Genomic DNA, 19,132 nt, shown 5'->3' with positions numbered 1-19,132 from the left:
TTAGGTAATTTTTTAAAAAATGTAAGTAACATTTAATTTAATTAATCAGCTTTTAAAAAATTAATTGCTGAACTAAAATTAGTCACAATATATCATGCAGTCAACCAAAGAGTGTGTTCGTTATTTTGAAAGTATCAAAGGAAAGGAAATGGGGATTGTCTCAATGGACAGTGATTTCACTTAACACAAATTGTACAAAAGTAGCAAACACATTGCTTTAAACTTTTAATAATCTGCATATATGGCATCTATAGCCCTGGGGTCAGGAAGTTCTCATATAACATGATCCTAAAATATATATTTGAATTTTTTTAACAGTGTGTTGTTAATTGCACAGCTCCTCTATTAAAAGAAGTAATAAAAAAACAAGTTCTGAAAGAGATCAAACCTCAGCCAAGTAATAAAATTAACACACATGTAACACATTACCATAAAAAGTAACCAAATAACGCAACTAGTTTTTTTAGAGAGTAACTCAATATTGAGCATTTGTAACGCATTACTTTAAAAAGTTACTTTCCCCAACACTGAAGATGAGTATAAATAAATGAAGAAATGGTGAGCATAAGCAACTTCTTTCAAAAACAATAAAAAAACTTAACAAGAAATAAGTTAACTAATTACCTAAAAGCATTGTTTAAATTGTGTTTTAAAAAATCTCAAACAGAACTTGGTGATATTTAAAAAAAAGACTGAAACAAATTAACCTAAAAGCAACTTGGCAACAGGGTTAGCAAAATATCAGTGAATGTCACAATATAAATGAACAATCATGAAGAAGTAAATAAATGGTGTTAATTACCAAACAGACGGTCTTGTAGCGCCTCAATCACTTCAAGCTAAAGGTGAACTTCAGCCATGTAGTCAGCAGGTGGTGGTAGAGCTGTATCTCCAATACCAGAGATTGAAAAAAAAAAAAAAAAAAAAAAAAACTGTCCTCCAGTCTTTTTCTTTTCTTTTCTTTTTTTTTAAATAACAAGTCTCTTTTTCAGTCATCAATGAAATTCCAGTCCACAAAAAAAAAAAAAAAAAAAAAAAATTGTTGGCTAGCACCCTGAACCGAGCATTTAAGTCCTTTTTACATAACGGACAACACTGTTGAGCAAATCTGTTCTGAACCTCCACATTGTAACCAAGTTTGGAGGCAGTTTGTGTAGTCTTAAATATCAACATTGTTCAGTGAAAATCCTCCATGGGAAATTTCCAAGAATTTCTCCAAAAGAGTCTGAAACTTTCCCTTATCCGTCTCTGGTAAAGCTTGTGTTGTGACGTTTTCAAAAAGCATGAAAAACGGCCACCATAAGGAGAGCGAGTCTCATGCTAGGGTGTCAAAAACTCAAACGAGGCGTCCAGAAAGCGGACAATCTAGCATTGCGTCGGCGCTCTCCAAGCCCAAGAAAATTCCTCACAGTTTCGAGCAAATGAAAAGTGCATAGTGAGGGCATCAGGGCAGTGCTAGTCCCTTTATTATCTCTTAGAAGATAATGACCATGACACCGCAACCAGCCTCAGAGAGGAGGCAGAGGAAGAAAAAAAATAATAATACAAAATATAAAAAAATAAAACACGTTCACACAGTCCAAGGAATTATCTGGCAGATCTGAGGTCATCTATATGTTCTTCTGATCAACATCCAATACGTCCATCCAAAATAATCCACAAGCCAATAAAACGATTGGCTAAAGGGAATAAATGTTAAAGCATTCAATACATGCACTTTAGAGTACCAAGCGGTACATCTGTGCTATCTGATTTATGCCTTCTTTTCAGGTACACAGAACATTTCTTCTGTCTTGATGATCATTTTGATTCCATTGCAAAGAAAAGTAAACAAAAATATGGTCGCCTTAATGATTCTTTAAAAAAAAAAAAAAAAAAACACACACACACACACCCTGTTTGTAAGATAAAGGTACATGAAAAAATCTTTGATGTAATTCCGTTACTTGTGTTCCAGCGATCCAAGTTTGTTTCAGTCAGCAAGATACATAGGCTGCGCTCATATCCACATGCAAAGGAAGGGTTTGACGTCATGCCTTTTAAGTCCCCTACAAAATATTCAATCACCACAAAAATAAAAGGGGGAGAAAAAAAAAAATAAAGCACCCACAAATGTCTGTGCAGTCTGTAAACAACCAAAACTCCAGTATGGAATAGAATATCTCTTTTAAGTTCTTATTTTCATAGTCCAAGTCTGTATGAACAGGATTGTAGAGGCAGTGTGTTTTTGCGAACATATTTCCATCAAGAACGACTTTACGTTGATGTCCTCCTGCTGATTACGCATTTATATCCTGTGTTGAGCAACTCCATTTATACCATTACATATTTGGAATACATTCAACGCTTTAAGAAGGAAAAAAAAATAAGTACACAAATGCACTTCACATGGTGGCAACATAAAAAATAAAAAATAATAATAATAATTCCAGGGAAAGTTTTTCAAAACAAACAAAAAAGTAGCAGCCCCAAGTGCTCTTCCTTGTAGTCCAATACTTTGTTTATATTCATATATAATCATATATAACATTAAAAGAAAAAAATAAATCACCATCATTGTCATTGACAATGAACGAGTAACAAAATATACAAACATTTTGTGTGCACCGCTGAGTGCACTTGCACAGTTTGTTGCGATCGTTTTTTTTTTTTGTTTGTTTGTTTGTTTTTTTTCAGCCAGAAATAGAACCTCAGTCACTCGAGAGCAAGAGAGTGGACAGAAAGGCAATGTTAGGTCACATCCTCCAAATATCAAACATTTCTTTCATCCAAGCATCCCCAGGCTACAATAGAACTGTACAGAAATAGGCTCTTGGTTCGTAAGCATGGGAGGCATGTAGGGGCGGAGTCTTGCAAAAACCACGCCCCTTTTTCTAAAAAATAATGTCTCAATGGCAGCAATGAAGTCAAATCATTCGCCCTTTAGTTCTTAGGCACACATGTGGGGACAGAAAAAACACACACATACTTACACACACACACACACACACACACACACTCGTACCACAAGTAACCATTTCCTAAAAGTATAGAAGATTCAATTCTCTTCAACATCACACAAACAAAAACGATGATGCTAATGTTCTTAAACCTCACAGAGGCAAAGATGAGGCAGCGGAGGGCAGGGAAAGACATCTCTTGCGCTCCCTCCCGCCACAAAAACTAAGAGTGCTGGTTGGCGTAAAAATGGGCTAAAGCTTTTGTGTTTGAATCTAGAGGTCTTTCTTTGTTGGGGAATGAAGGGCTGGTGAAAGAGGATGTGTTGTGCCGTTGCCCCCCTCTCTCTCTGCCTTCCTTTCTTTCATTCATTCATTCGCTCACATACTGCACATTTACAAGAGGAGTAATACACACAGTTCCTCCTGTACGTAAGCATTCACACACTCGCCTTATAAAATACATAAAGAAAACAAAACAATTCACTCAGAATGACAAAAATGGCCTCTTTTGATCACACGTCCAAGTAAGCGATTTAAAAAAAAATACATTGTGCAGACTGGTATGTTTTTAAACGCACACACTCGTCTTTCTCGAACAAACATGCGCGTATAGACGCGTTCACGCACACACAGGCACACGATCACAAAAATATTCATCTCTATCATATCTAACACATTTTTTTTTTATATTTTTAACTTGCATTTTATGTAAGTGCAAATCTTCAAGTTTTATAATCAAAGGTTTTGTTTTTTATAATAGCTTTACGTTTTTTCATATAAACTTTATATATATATTTATGTATATAAAAAAAACAACAGTGTTTGTCTTTAAAGAGAGGATTTGTTTTTCTGATAATGTCTGAACTGAAACACGCAATGGTCCCCCAGTCGCCACCGTTTTACTCCCAGTACAAACTCCAGTTCTGATTCAACACACACACACACACACACACACACACACACACACACACACACACAGTATATGTATGTGGTAATATTTCTGAAGCCATACCACATAAATATACACAAGAAATCTTCTCGGAGAAGAAAAAAAAGGAAACAAAAAAACTATTCAAATTACATCTTAATAAAGTGCATTAGTCTGAGTGTAAGGTGCTTAATGCTGTAAGTGCCAGAACTTTATCACCCCCCGTCCCCCAAACACACACACACACACACATACACACACACAAAAATAAATTCACACCTGTTCCCTTCCCTGTTGAATTACATTCTTCTATTCCCAGCGCAAAAACCCACCCACCCCTGAACTGATACCTTACGCCTGGCTTATGCCCAGTCCCTCCCCCTCTAAGCAGTGCACATTCGACTTGCGGAGTCTGATTAGGTGGACCCGCGGGATTAAAGGCCTCGTGTAGCTATTGCTGTGGATTCAGTAATCCTCCACCATCTCCATCTCGTTCAGACCATACCGATCAGGGCCACCATGGAATGAGTACCCTAAACACAGACAGAGAAAGACGAAGACATTTTTAATACAGTAGCTGGTGATAATCATTTAAGAGCTCCAATCATGCTCCTAAAGCCCTGCTCATACTGAGTACGTTTACATGGAGACCAATTTATTCTATTAATAATTCAATAACGACAATACTCTGATTAAGAGTCTGCCATGTAAACAGCGATTTTAGTTTGATTTAATCAGTTTCTGTCATAATCGAACTTAACAGAAATGGAATTAAGACGTGGATTATGCCACTTTTAGTCACATTATTGAAGTCCAATACAGACATGTAAACATTGCAATCAAAATTTGACTGTCGTGTAAAATTTTTACTGCATTTTGTAGCAGGATATTCCATACACACACGGCTGTTTGACACTATTCTCTGCACCCACCGGGTCAGTAAAGGACCACAGACACACACACACACACACACACACCGTGAAATGCTCTTTTTTTCCCCTGTGGGGTTCATACGTGCTTCCAATATCTCATTCGTCAAGGGGGCATGCATGAAATGTTCCAGACTAAAAATAAAAGTGCCAAACTGCAGTTAAAGTTGACAAACAAAAAAAAGAAACGCACAAAACTTCATGAAACTCTGATTCAAATATCACAGTTTCAAGATATTGTGATTACTGCTCTGAAATATATTCTTTTTAAATGTCTGGGTAAAAAACAAGAACTTTTTCCGCTTTGGACACAATGTCTGCATTCAAAATTGCAAACTTCCATGCTATATAGAACGCTAAAAAAAGTATGCAAGCCAAGTAGTATGTACAAATTCATAAAAATCGATTAACAGCATGCGAGAATGACCTACTACTTCTGGCGAGATTCTGAAGTGAGCATCTGACGGATGCTATTTAATCCCATGATGCACCATGAAAGAAATCATGAATGGGAGTGAAGCGGGTGTTTAAAGTGATCATAATAAAATAGCGGATGTAGTACGACCGAACTTCATTCATACTACTCGCATTCATACTGTATAGAACATACTTTTTTTTATTGGTCGAGTAGTAAAATTCAAATGTAGTTCCTACTGAGTAGTAGGTGATTTCGGACACAGCCAAAATATTTTATTTTGAGAAACATGGGCTAAGGCAACGTTTACAAGAAATGATAAAGCCAATGTTTTTCCCTTGCATTATGAAAAATTGTCAAGTCTACATGACAATGCACCAAAAACAATCAGCATTTGCACATATCTGCAAAAACAGCTGAAAACACATGCAAGCTAGTACTTTGCTCAGTCACCTTGTCTGTAAACTATCTGCATGCTGCTGGAAGTTTGGCACTTGTGCTGATGTATAATTTTCTTTGTGCGTTTAAGATGCATCTCCAGTTTTGCTTCTTATGTGAAATAAATCCACATTTTGCTGATGAAACTCTTGAGCAACAACACTACCGCATACTCTGCCGTTGTTGTGTGTGTTTGCTTACGTTTGCATTTAATCTACACTCCCCTTAAGAGCTACCATGCTTGCACAAGATGTCATCTCTTTCAAAGATTTCTTTTTTCAGGAATTTACACGGACACAAAAAACAGCATTTTCAAAAACTTCCATTTTAAAACCAGTTTTCTGAAGTCATGTAAAAACACAGGCACAATAAGTAGAAAAAGCTTCCCGTTTCTGTGAGGTTTCAGCTCAAAATACATCACGTATCATTTTGCTATATCATTAATGCCTCTTTTGGGTGAAACTTTTTGCCTGCTGTTCTTTGAATTTGCACATACTGTGATTCTTGGCTAATCTACACTACCTGGCAAAAGTTTTGTTGTTGATCCCAGTTGTAAGACAAACAAATAATAACTTGACTTCTAGCTGATCATTTGGAAAGGTGGCAGAATGTAGATTTTTCCTATGAATCATCTGTTAAACTGCATCCTAATCATCACAAATACTGCAGAAGACCTATTGGAATCAGCATGAAAATCTGTCAAGTTTGATGAAGAAAAAAACATGGTTTGGGGTTACATTCAGTATGAGGGCGTGTGAGAGACCTGCAGAGTGGATGGCAACATCAACAGCCTGCCATTACATTACAAACCACAGGAGAGGCCAAATTCTTCAGCCAGATAGCGCTCCTCATACTTCAGCCTCCACATTCCTCAAAGCAAAGAAGGTCAAGGTGCTCCAGGAATGGCCAGCTCAGTCACCAGAAATGAACATTATTGAGCATGTCTGGGTTAAGATGGAGGAAGCATTGAATATGAATCCAAAGAATCTTGATGAACTCTGGGAATCCTGCAAAAACGATTTCTTTGCCATTCCAGATGACCATATTAATAAATAATTAGAGTCAATGGAGAGATGTATGGATGCAGTCGTCCGAGATCATAGGAGTAATACACAATATTCATTCTTTTTCCACTGCACCATGACTTTATATTCTATACTGTACATTATTTCTGTTAAGTGACAAGACTTTCATGGTATGACCATTTTTATTTTGGGTAAAATAAGCGTCATCTAGAGGCCTTTACATTTTATATAAGCCACTTCTGATACCAAATGATCATCTAGAAGTCAAGTTACTATTTGTTGTTCCTAAAACTTAGATAGGCGATAAGACTTTTGTCAGGTAGTGTATTCTTTTATATATTCTCATATCACATAGAACGAAAGTAATCATATTCAGATGCACATCAGTATTTGTTTGCTCTGCTAAATTAAACCAGATCATTAGAGTCATCTGTTAAGGAATATATTGATTATGCTACATGGTGATTTTGATTTACTAGAAAGAACCAGCTCACAGCAGTCATTTGTCTATGAATCACACTACTATGGTCATATACACAAGAAATTAAGCAAAATTACCTAAGATGCTAGGGTCAGAGTGCAGCATCGTGGGCTGTTTCTTCTTCAGCTTTGCTGCCTGATCATAGACACCACTGCCCTTCCCAGAATGCACTGCCTGAAACATAGACTGCAGGGCACTGGGGTTCATTCCTCGCACAGAATCCTTGAGTGTGAGAATAAGAAAAGCAGAAAAAGCTGGATGAATAACAAATAGGCTCATGGTGGGAAATTTACACCATAATCAACGAAGAGTTCTTCTCATACCTGCAGAGGAAAGTTGTTCATGCTAAGCCCAGCCATCTCTTTGGAGAGCTATAAGGGAAAAGCAAGCAATGAGTCATTTCTAGTAGGAAAACACTACACAGTAAAGAGTTTGCGTCTTCCTGTCACACACACACACCTGCTGCTGCTGTCTCTGGTGGTTAGCTTTCTGTTTGGCACGGCGCTCCAGGAACTGTCTGGCGAATTCTTTGGCTTCGACAGTGTCGCCCAGGTAGGAGCAGATAAAGTTCAACACCTCATACGGGGACTCCAAATCCTTCAGGTATGCCACAATGATGGGCACTGAGAACACAAACACACAAAACACATTTCAGCGCATTCTGACAGAGGCAAACATGGTCTAAGCAGAAACAATAAAGACAAGACGCTGTGCAAAAACTTTTTCTGTCCTTGATCTATAATATACTAATCTATTAGCCAATCACACATGTGGGTGTTAACTTCAGAGTCTACAATCCGCCATGTCTTTTCAAATGGTGTGTTTACATGAGACGGTTCATATGAAGTGTATTACTTCTAAATGGTTACGTTTATGTAAAAATCATGAGATCCTCCTGAGAGAAAAGAAAAAAATAAAAAAAAAAGAGGCAGATCCCTTTATTACAAAGCAACCGTAAGGAGAGAAGGCCTGATGCGTGTAAACCCTGAAAGTGAGACATCTTACCATCCTGGGAGGAGGACGAGTTATTGGCGGAGGTGTTGAGCGCATGCAGCATCTGTTCACACCAGGTGGTGAAGCCGTCCTGAGACTTCATCCCCTGCAGGAGCTTCAGCAGCCGATCCTCCTCCTCAGTGCGTTTACGGCCCCTCATCATGTACTGTTCGCTGAAGAAACACACACATAAGCCGTTCAGCTCTGGCATGAGCCACTGAAAACCCTATTCTAGTCATCTCTTGGCATGTGGTTTTGGGTTTACCTGAGCGAAGGGCTGCTGCGGCTGTTCTTCAGGCCCATGTTGTTACGAAGAGCACTCTGGTTCTTGAGGGCCTCATCCCAGACGCCCATTCCTCCTCCAGAGGAGCTGCCACTGCTTCCCACCTTTCCATCCAAAGATCCAGCTGCGCCCCACAGTGAAGAGGCATCGCTCCACTGCAGAGCGGGACATTCATAATAAATGTTTTTTTCCTTTTTGCAGGACTGAACATCAGTGCATGTGTGTATGTATGTGTGTCTTACCCTCTGCTGCTGGACTCTGTGCTGTTGTTTGTGCATTCTGTCAGCCTCCTGCTGGACATCCAGGAGGTTGAGGGGCTTGGACTGCTTTCCCAGTCCAGAGATGGGTCCTGAACTCCAGCTCGACCCGGAGCCAGAGGAGCCCTGACGGGGAGCCTGCTGGAGCAACTTCATCAGCAAATCCTGTTGCTTGGGAAAAGATGTGAAGAAAACAATTACAAAAAAAAAATAAATAAATTATATATATATATATATATATATATATATATATATATATATATATATATATATATATATATATATTTATAAAAAATATAACAACCACTGACAGGATTTTCACACGATTTTAATGCAATTAAAATATTGTTGTTTTTTTAGACGTTAGAATCGGTAGTTTTAGTTTTTAGGATATCTATAAGCCAGTGTGCTCAAAAAGACTGAAAAAAAAACTTGTAAAGCTTGCAGTTTTTCGCCTTAATGGATCAACGGTTTTATTCACGCCACTTCTTTAGTCAGTTTCGCATCAAATCTGACCAATCAAATGCTCTCTAGTGTCCGACATGTCCCGCCCCCTTCAAGATGCTTTATGTTTGATCCACTAGAGCTCAAATCCTCTCCCTGGCAGAGTGGAGATAAATCAAAGGGGAGGATCTACACTACGTCCCACCCTCTCTTCATGTTTTGGTTAAGACCAAAATATTGAATAAAAAAATGCACCTTTCAAAGCACGCACTTCACAAGCCCTTGTGAAGACACTTTTTGTCTGCATCAGATTATGAATGATGATACAATCACAGGAAAAGTAAATGTGGATTGTGACCCTGAACATATGTTGCACAGATATATTTTTACCTTAGTATGGGCAAAAAATATATATATTTTCTTTTATGGCAAAAACAATTAGAATATTAAGATATTGAGAATATTAAGAATAGAAAGATTATGTTCTATGAAAACATTTTGTAAATTTTCCTATTAGGGATGCTCATTTCGGTTAATTTTGCCAATTGACAACCGCCGCTCCTTAATCGAACATTAACTGTTAACCGGTCAGATTAATATTAAATTATTATTTAAATAATAATAATAAAAAATTGATGTGTCTATTTTGTGTCTGAAACATTAAATATTGCATTTTAAAACACTGATTTATGTTAGCATGAGAACATATTGACAACAAAACATAACAGAGCATCTTCAGGCACCTGCAGTGTTTCTAACGTCATAGAAAAACAGAATAAACTACATAAAAGGAATACACAAAACACATACAAAAGAATAATATAAATAGGCCTGCCCAAGATATTTTCACTTAAATGACAAATTACAAAACGAAAACACTGACTGAATCCTTTGTAAGAACCGGCATAAAGGCTTTTTTTTTTTAATCACATGTTTTTTGTCTTCCGTCAAATAAAAATAGCAGGCTACCTCTAATCGATCACTCCACAGAAAATATGCATTTAATTATTGATCCGCTGTTATTCTTGTATCACAAAACCTTTTTACATTTTTAATAGAAATCATTATTTTAAAGATCTCGGTTCGTGTGCGCGAGCTGCGTGTGATGAAAGACAATGACAGCTTAATTGCTTAATTATTCAGCTTTCATGATGTGGCATATAATTCAACATATTTAAAAAATGATAACTTTTGTATGATAACTTTAACTTTTAATTTTATAAACTAATGATTAGCTTAGCTGACAATAATACTAAGATTTGCTGCAAATCAATTCCCATACTATCAAACCTCCTTTGCAGAATGTTAAACAGCATATTTTACAGTGACAAAATACAATATATGAAATTGCCAAGCTTTTTTTTCTCTTCTCCTAAAGGCTAAAAAAACATGTAAAAGTAGATATTTTAAAGCACAGCAAAAGTACATGACTTGGTGTTCAGCAAATGCTTCTGAAAGCTGTGACTGCAATAGGGTGTGTGTTGAAGGACTTTCAATTTGTCAGTAACCTGGGTCAAGTGCTTCCGGTTAACTGTATGTCATTACAAAATCAGCATGTTTAAGGTCTGTTTTCTTTAAAAATCAACGATCTTCACTGCCTGATTGATATCCGATATAAAGTGGATCTGAGAATGTACAAGAAGCACTGCACTATATTACATTTTTCCCTGCCATGTCTTTAAAATATGACCATTTATTTGACCGCAGTATATTCAATGAAGCTTCTGCGCTCACCTGCTGATCCTGATGGGTGTGTGCGGGTGAACAGCTTTTTATCTCATTTTACACTTGAGTAACTAAATGAATGCTGAAGTCTATTTAACTGATCATATTTTATTTACATTACAACATCGATGCTGTAAAAGGAACCATATACAATGAAAAACAGTCACATTAACCGGAAGTTTATCAGTATGGGAAGAAACACTAGCTCTGCATATACCCGTTTACTTAAAATAGTTGAAATGGTTTGAAGGCAGTGTGTATGAGATGCTTTTTAAAGCATGAGAATGCTGCACACCTGCTTGCGCCTGTAATGCTCCTCTTCTTCTCTCCTTTTCTGCTCCTCTCGCCTTTTTTCATCCCTCCGTTTTCTCTCCTCTTCCTCGCGCTTGGCCCTGAGTTCAGCTTCTCTTCTCTCTTGTAGCTGAAACACACAACACAACTCGATGCATTGAGAATGGCAGTGTGTGCGGGCTGTGAGTTCAGTGCATTTCCTCAGATGTCCAGCAGAGGCCACCAGTGAAAGCCTCACCTTCTGAAGCTGTTCTAGAATTGGACCCTGAGATGAAGAATTCATTAAGTCCCATATACTGGCCTCACCGCCTGCTCCAGCAAGAGAGAGAGAGACAGAGAGAGAGACAGAGGGTTAGAGACAGCATGTCTATTTTCAGATTTGTGCGCGTGTACTTGTTTTTATATCCTGGTGGGGACTTAAACCTGAATGCACATAGACACACAGGCACTTGCATAACCAAAATTGAGGTCCCCATGGGTAAACATGCTTGTAAATCGCATGGAATGAAGTATTTTGAAAATGTAAAAGTGTGTTTCCTATAAGGGGTTGAGTTTAGGGGTAGAGGGATAGAATATATCAAGTTTGATGAGAGACCCCACCGGGATATAGAGAAAAGTCTGCGTGTGTGTGTGTGTGTGTGTGTGTGTGTGTACCTGCTGGCTGTGAAGCTGAGGTATGCATGTCCCACATGGACCCTGTATCTGGCACTGACATCGACCTGTTTAACGAAGGTATCATACCCTGCTCTCCACACCTACACGGAGAACAAAAACAAAAATATAATAAAATAAAAATTGAATTTAAATAGGAATGGGTGATATCTTAATATATGCAACACACCAGCAACTATTCTGCTTGCAATAAATGTACTACATTAACATGTGCTAGGGCTGTGCAATATACCTAGAAGGACTGAAATATCGCAAATGCTCACACCTCAAACATACACATCACAACAGTTAGTGATAAATGTGAAATTGTGATTTAATGCTAAATGCTCTTTGTGTGCTTTTCAGCACATCAGGCAGTGTAGTTACGTCAACACAATCAAGCAAGTAGACATGCTGGTTTCCTGTATAAAAAAATCCAATCCTTACTGATTTTAGTATGGATGTTAAAATACGGACCAAGCAATCAAGACTTGGCAAAGGTTCAAGACACCCTGGAGTACTTTTTTTTTTACTTAACAGATTTGTGTTTGTTGAGCATCAGTTAAGACTACGTTAGTACCTGTCAGCTTTAATTGTAGGGAAAACTGGATAATTTAGAGCTTTTGTCAGCTAATTTCATCTTTCGGGTTAAAAATCATGTTTGGGACGGGATCAAAATTGGTGAGGGAGTGTGAATCTGCCAGTGGAGTAATGACGTGTCAGTTTCTCATTATTATTCAGAGCGAAATTTTCTTATTCTGTGAGAAGACACTGCTTCTTAATTATTCATGAGAGCACATGCTTTCAAAAGACAAGGCAAACCTGCCAAGCTGTAAGACCCAATGACTGGGGGAGACATGGCATGGGTCATATGTGTTTGTTTACATTAACCAAGGGGTTTGTTGCATGTTTTTCCCCGCAATTCTGTCAGGACTGATACAGCAAAGCTGTTTGTGTGCAGCAAGCATTTTTGTCAAGAGAGCTCTACGAGAATTTAAGAATGGCAAACTTTGTCTTTTATCAGTTGAGTTTGTTACCATTCAGACACATGAATATATTTCCATGCTGCTGTGTTCATTTATGTTTAAAATCCTCCAAATTATCGGCAGGGTTAACGGTTGGAATAGACAGGGCAAGAGACCTGCTGCACTGCTATCCATTGTGTCTGCATTAAGAGCCAGGGATTGAGGAGGAGAGAAGCCCTCCGCATATAAAATGTTTATATAAACACGATTATCTTTATATTGATATAATAAATAATGTTTGTGTGTTTTGAAATTATGAATAACGTATGTTGCAGGACACTAAATTACTTGCGGTTTATTATTTTGCATTTTAACTTTGTACACAATAAAATCATGTGTCTCCTCACGGCTTGCGTCTCATTTTGTGAGCCAAATGACAACAGTTGTTTGCTCCCCTCTTTCTCCCCTGCTCTGCCAGCCACGCTGATTTCTCACTCTGCCCGCAGAGCTCCACACCCATCTTGGAGCATTTGTTGAAAAAATTCAGAGGTAGACTTGAAGCGAAAGAGGGGGGTTTCATGGTCGCAAAGCAATGAGGCCATACAGAAGTAACTCAACTCTGTCTTTTTGTTTTCCTGTTTTTTACTTGATGTTTTCAGGTTAATAAAACTATACCAGTGGATAAAAGAGGTGGCGATATTTATTTGAGTTTGTTTAAATTGTTAAATAACATCTAAATTGTTTCATGCAACAGTAAAACATGGCTGTTCACTTTCAGGAATTTTATTAATGCTTTCTTGTCCCTTAAATAATTTGAAATGTGTTGGTTATATCACTTTTAAAAATAGTGCATTGCATATTGAACATCACATTTTTTTAACCATACTTCATTATCACAGCCCTTGTGTGTGCTATATGGTTTTGAATCTCTGAGTTCTGAAAAGAGATCTACTCTACATCAAGTGTGTTAAACAAATATTAGGGATGTAACGGTATAGTAAATACCGTCATACCGCAATATTAAATTTTTTCGATATTACCGAAGTCGCATGACTCGGTAAAACTATAGGTCTTCTGAGAAAATTTGCTCAGGCGAATGAAGCGAACGGGAGGTAGCTGAAACTTCATTTCCCATCAGCCCCGGCGTGGCCATAATCCTTTGCGGTCTGTTGTCGCTACAGATCCAGTAATGCGGAAATGGAGTGTGCTGCTAGTAGCGGAGATGAAAAAAAGATGGAAATGATCGAACCTAAAGCGGGTGTTGTCGCCGCGCGCGTGCTGAATAGCGGTGCTGTTGCGCGCGTTCTGATCAGCTGTGTTGTGGCGCGCGTATTGTAAAGCGCCGAGGGGGGGTTGAGCGCGCATACTCAAGAGAGGTGTTGTCGCGCGCCTACTGAAGGGCTGGACTGGACGGAGGTTGTGTCGCGTCGCGGGGGCACTTTTGATCGTTTTGGAAGGGCATTTTCTATCCAAGACTAAAAAGGGCATGTGCACTGCACAGGTTGAGCCCTATGTGTGCACGTGCCTGCAAGTTGGGGAATACGACTAATAACAGTCATGGGGACTGCAGAAACACAGCACACTGTTCAGATTGATGCAGACATTGACTTGTACCGCAAAGAGATCTCTATCTCACTCATGGTTTGTCTTCTCAAGTGGGGGAAAGACAATGCACAACGTTACCCACTGCTGTCAACATGGGCCAAGTCATATCTCTCTTGTCCCAGAAACCTCAATCCCAAATGAGAGGGGTTTTTTCTGTTGCAGGGGACATTGTAAATACCCAGAGATACCAGCTTTTACCAGATTATATTTATATGATAATTTTCCTTTAAACCCATTTCTATCTAAGTGAGTGATTAAATGTTAAATGTGATGAGTTTTTAACAATACTAAATTGAAACTTTATTTTTTTACATGGTTTAATAATTTTTTGTTATTAAAATTGAAGTTCCTGTTTGTAATTTGTATGTCATTGACACTTTTGGCACTTTTTTGGAGTATTTTCAAAAGTTTTTTTTTTCCTGTAAATGATTCAATAAATACCGTACCGTGACATTCATACCGAGGTATTACCGTACCGTGAAATTCTGATACCGTTACATCCCTAACAAATATCATATTACATTGCACAGAGCTTTTTAATTGACCTCTTTGTTGATGCATATGAATGACTGTCACTGATTCCGTTTAAGCAATAAATGCCAGAAAATATTTTGATTTATTTTTAAGTCTATATTGTCCATCCCTAGTATTAAATATTCAAACTGTATTGACTAAAATGTCAGAAACACACAAGCGTGCTCACCTGTTGATGAGCTGGAACAGCTGCTGTTGCTGCTGCTGCTGTTGGAGTTGCTGGTAAAGAGCCGTGGCAGCAGCCAATTCCTGCTGCTTCTTCAGCCGCTCCTGATCCATATTACCCTGAAAGACGAGCAGAGATCAATAACACACAATCAACCAGACACAAAGACTCTAATAATCACACATACAATGGCAATCTGGCCATTTAGAGAAGTTACATTTTAGACATCAAGACTTGAATATAAATTAGAAAAATCATTTAAGACCAACAAATGTCAACTATACTGTGTATTTTCAATTCTACAGAGATGCAAATTCATCAGTGGTGAAAAGGTGACAGATCCAGAGTGAATACAGTGATATAGTACGTGATACAGTGCAGTGATACACTGTTACTATTTTAATAAATATTCTAAAGCCTATAATTTATTTATTTAACACTACTACTTACTATTTGCAATAATGTCAGATTTGTCAACTAATACATTGATTACATAAAACAACACAATTTATTTTATTATTAGAATAAATTTTATTATCTATAAACTATTTATTTTTCCTAATATTTTTTGCATTTAATCATAGAAAAATACTCACAGTATATCATTTTAAAATATAAAGTGGAATCATATTAATTTTAGATTGAGCTTATGTCGAGATTTGTACAAGTTAATAACTTTAAGGACACAGAATCACCCTGCACACACAAATGAATATGCAAATTTACAAACAAATGCAAACATACAAAAACCAAACAAGCTTATTCCCAGCCGACACCAATATAAAAGATGACCAAAAGATATTTTTGACTAAGTATAATTTATTATGTATGAACAGTTCAGATGCAAAACCCTCTAAATCCATCAAACCTTTTTTTTTTTTTTTTTTGTAAATAAGCATTTTCTATCAGGCTCCTATAATTAGGTTCAGAAGTTTCATTTTATGATAATAAGCTTATTAGCTAGTGAATAAAATAACTTTTTTCATAAATGTCACTTTAGAAAATTCTTTGGTTTTTAACAAGGTAAATTGTCTTATGTGTCAAAACCAGCTAAATCTTTTTTCCACTTCAGCTAAATCCACCTATTGTGACAAGACAGTGTAATTAGCTGAAAAATCACCAAAGATGCAATTATAAATTATTTTATCAAACATAAATAACCTAAAATAAAAAATGCATAAATCTGTCAAGTAAGTGTCAGTTCCTTCCGCTGTGGTAACCCCTGATAAACCAGGGATTAAGCAGAAGGAATATGAATGAAATCTGACAAGTAAGTGCATTAATCAGGAAAAAAAATTAGTGGTCATTAATTAAATCTTAACTATCTGTTGTCATTTCTGGTATTTGGGATTTAGCTGTAATTAGAGCGATGTAAACATTGGAAACTAAGCTTGACAAATTCAAATAATGTAGTGTAAAAATACCGTGAAACGTCAATATATGTGCACTGTCCATCAATATAAAAAGCTTATCAGATCTAGAGTTATAATGAAGTAAAATAAATAATGCTTAGTTTTATACATTATATTTATCTTTTTAAAAATAACTTAAATTAGCAAAATATGCTACACTTCCGACTATACAGTGTGCTTTCTTTTTCTTAAAATGCAGTTTTAAGGGACGTTTTCATCTGCCATTCAGTGACAGTCGGACAGGCTCATCCAATACATTGCGCTCTATCTTTTAAAATCTTAAAAAAAAAAAAAAATTATTAAAAAAGTGGAATAAAACAGTTCTCTCATAAAAGCTGGCGTATCATTGTGCCGTTACATTAAAACATATGATTCGATACGCGACTTCTGATTGGTTCTCAGGACATAGTGGCTTTTGCTTTTAAAAGGCAAGTGCCGTTTAGAGGATTTAGGTTATTTTTGAATGTGCTGACGCTTTGATTTAGGTAATTTAAAGCAATAAGTAATAATAATAAAGTAATTTAAACCTGAACTCTTCATATAATGTTCTTAATATTTATCTTTGTTTTTGCACTTAATTATATCACATTATATATATTTATATATATATATTTTTATCACATTACATAATTATAAAATATCAATTGTAGAAATAATACATTTAAATAAAGTTTATGCAGGGAGTGTACAAGTCAATAACTTACATAATAATTATATATATATATATATATATATATATATATATATATATATATATATATATATATATATATATATATATATATATATATATTCCGATTAACCTAATGTGTATTCTACAGATTATACAATACATAACTAATAAGCAGTAATAATTACACTTTTTGAAAACTTTTTTCTGTAAAATGACTACCTATAAATAGCTATCCGAATTTCTTTGATTTCAAATGTTCATTTATAAAGTCTTTAAAATAAGGTAAAAGTAGAATATAATCACTTTAAATGTAGGACTTTTAATACTTTGACAAACTATTTATAGTTTTAAATTTTAGATTTTAAAGGCATAGTGCACCCAAAAATGAAAAGGTAAGGTATTATTTACACACTCTCAAGTGCTTCCAAACCTTTATAAATTTCTTTCTTCTGCTGAACAATTTTTTTCTGCTATTATGAGGAAAGCAGTTAACTATAGTAACTTCATAGTAAGAAAAACAAATACTATAGAAGTCAATAGTTACAGGTTTCCAAAATATTTAAAAAAATATATATATCATCTTATGTGTTCAACATAAGAAATAAAATAGTAAAGGTCTGAAACAAGTAAAGAGTAAATAAATGCCAAATTTTCTTTTTTGGGTGAACTATCCCTTTAATACTTTAAGGACCCAAAAACACCCTGCACACATAAAGGCATATGCAAATCTACAAACAAACAAATGCAAATATACATAGATGCAAAAAGAACAAAACAAGCAAACTTATTCCCAGCGGAAACCAAAACAAAACAATGACAGAACAAACGTCAACAAAGCCCACAAAACTGGCTGCCCCAACATTCACCCTTCCACCCAGAGACTCACGGTTGCCCCGCGGGGTGGTTGAGGGTGAAGCTGGGCTTGATTCCTCACCAGCAGCGGCGGAGGGGAGGGTCCGGGGGCGAAAGGCACGCGCCCCCACATCTTAATGACTTCCCCCAGCGGCTGAAATCCCTCATCACAACCGCGCTTCACCAGCAGGTTCATGGCGAAGTACCCTGCCTGAAACCACTCGCACATCTCCACTGTACTGAAAGGACCTGAGAGACAGGGCAGACAAAGAGAAGGCATTAACGGAAAGCTCTGCTTCATATGCATGAGCTGGATCTCCTGTGAGAGTATGCATGCGCACCCTGGATCTCTCCTTGCGGGTCTTTGTAAAACCATTTCATAGCCGAGTCGTGGGAGAGAGGAAGAGCAGAGGCCGTGTTTCTGCTCTCCTGAAGAGTCTGGGTGAAGCACTCTTCTTCTAGAGATGTGTCCTGGAGCGCCGCCACCATCTTTTCTGCCTCCTGCACAGATAAAAGCAACATCACAAACTCTGAACGGATGGGAAAAAAAATAATGTGCATTATAAACAGTGACATTTTTCTATACAGCTTTTTGCAGCATTTATAATGGTATTTCAACCTTTATAAGGTTTCAAGCACAAAATATATAATTATAGTATTTAGATTGTTCTAGGTTTATAAAACAGGTCAGAACATTTATATAAAGAGTTAGCATGAAATTTGGTATTTTTTATTTAGTGAATTTGGCATATTGATAATGCAAATCCAGTTTTGTAACAATTTTTTTTCATGTTTCTCCAGGTGCCTAGCACAAAAAAACCTTATAAACTTACTATTAAAAAAACACACTCTATTTAATTTAGTATTAATTGTCAATTTAGTTGATTTCTTAGTTGATTAAGTTAATTTAGAACCAAAAGTATATAAATAAAAATGATCAATATATTTAATTATGTGCTCAATAAAATTTTCCAGCACTAAGTTTGTCAATGCGCCCACTCTCGAATTTTAATAGATCTTAAATACAAAAAAATTGCACAACCTCTGTGATTGATAATCATTTCACATTTGAGCAGGTTAGCAATTTAGCTCAACCAAGCTAGTGCATACTGTTGGCCCATGTTGT

At 36.7% G+C, this 19,132-nt stretch overlaps 1 protein-coding gene across 15 annotated transcripts in view; it reads right to left on the bottom strand.

Annotated features, from left to right (window-relative positions):
- gigyf1a (GRB10 interacting GYF protein 1a) overlaps window positions 1-19,132 on the bottom strand; it is a 54,069-nt gene that overhangs the window by 2,943 nt on the left and 31,994 nt on the right. For 5 of the 15 annotated variants that reach the window (XM_073908359.1, XM_009303123.5, XM_073908360.1 and 2 more), the window contains exons 14-26: window positions 18,348-18,507; window positions 18,089-18,255; window positions 15,073-15,188; window positions 11,803-11,903; window positions 11,387-11,457; window positions 11,153-11,278; window positions 8,674-8,859; window positions 8,414-8,586; window positions 8,161-8,321; window positions 7,615-7,778; window positions 7,479-7,526; window positions 7,233-7,377; window positions 803-4,400 (exon numbers count right to left, since the gene is read on the bottom strand). In XM_073908359.1, coding sequence (XP_073764460.1) covers window positions 4,333-4,400; window positions 7,233-7,377; window positions 7,479-7,526; window positions 7,615-7,778; window positions 8,161-8,321; window positions 8,414-8,586; window positions 8,674-8,859; window positions 11,153-11,278; window positions 11,387-11,457; window positions 11,803-11,903; window positions 15,073-15,188; window positions 18,089-18,255; window positions 18,348-18,507 — 1,686 coding nt within the window. In that variant the 3' untranslated portion in view covers window positions 803-4,332. Of the gene's footprint in view, window positions 1-802; window positions 4,401-7,232; window positions 7,378-7,478; window positions 7,527-7,614; window positions 7,779-8,160; window positions 8,322-8,413; window positions 8,587-8,673; window positions 8,860-11,152; window positions 11,279-11,386; window positions 11,458-11,802; window positions 11,904-15,072; window positions 15,189-18,040; window positions 18,256-18,347; window positions 18,508-19,132 lie in introns of all 15 variants that reach the window. The other 10 variants (XM_017357010.4, XM_009303121.5, XM_021477778.3 and 7 more) reach the window with 3 other exon arrangements.

Source organism: Danio rerio, chromosome 7, assembly GCF_049306965.1.
Source record: "Danio rerio strain Tuebingen ecotype United States chromosome 7, GRCz12tu, whole genome shotgun sequence".
Classification (NCBI taxonomy): domain Eukaryota; kingdom Metazoa; phylum Chordata; class Actinopteri; order Cypriniformes; family Danionidae; genus Danio; species Danio rerio.
Note: the sequence above shows the minus strand (reverse complement) of the source record. Positions and strands in the feature narration are given on the sequence as shown.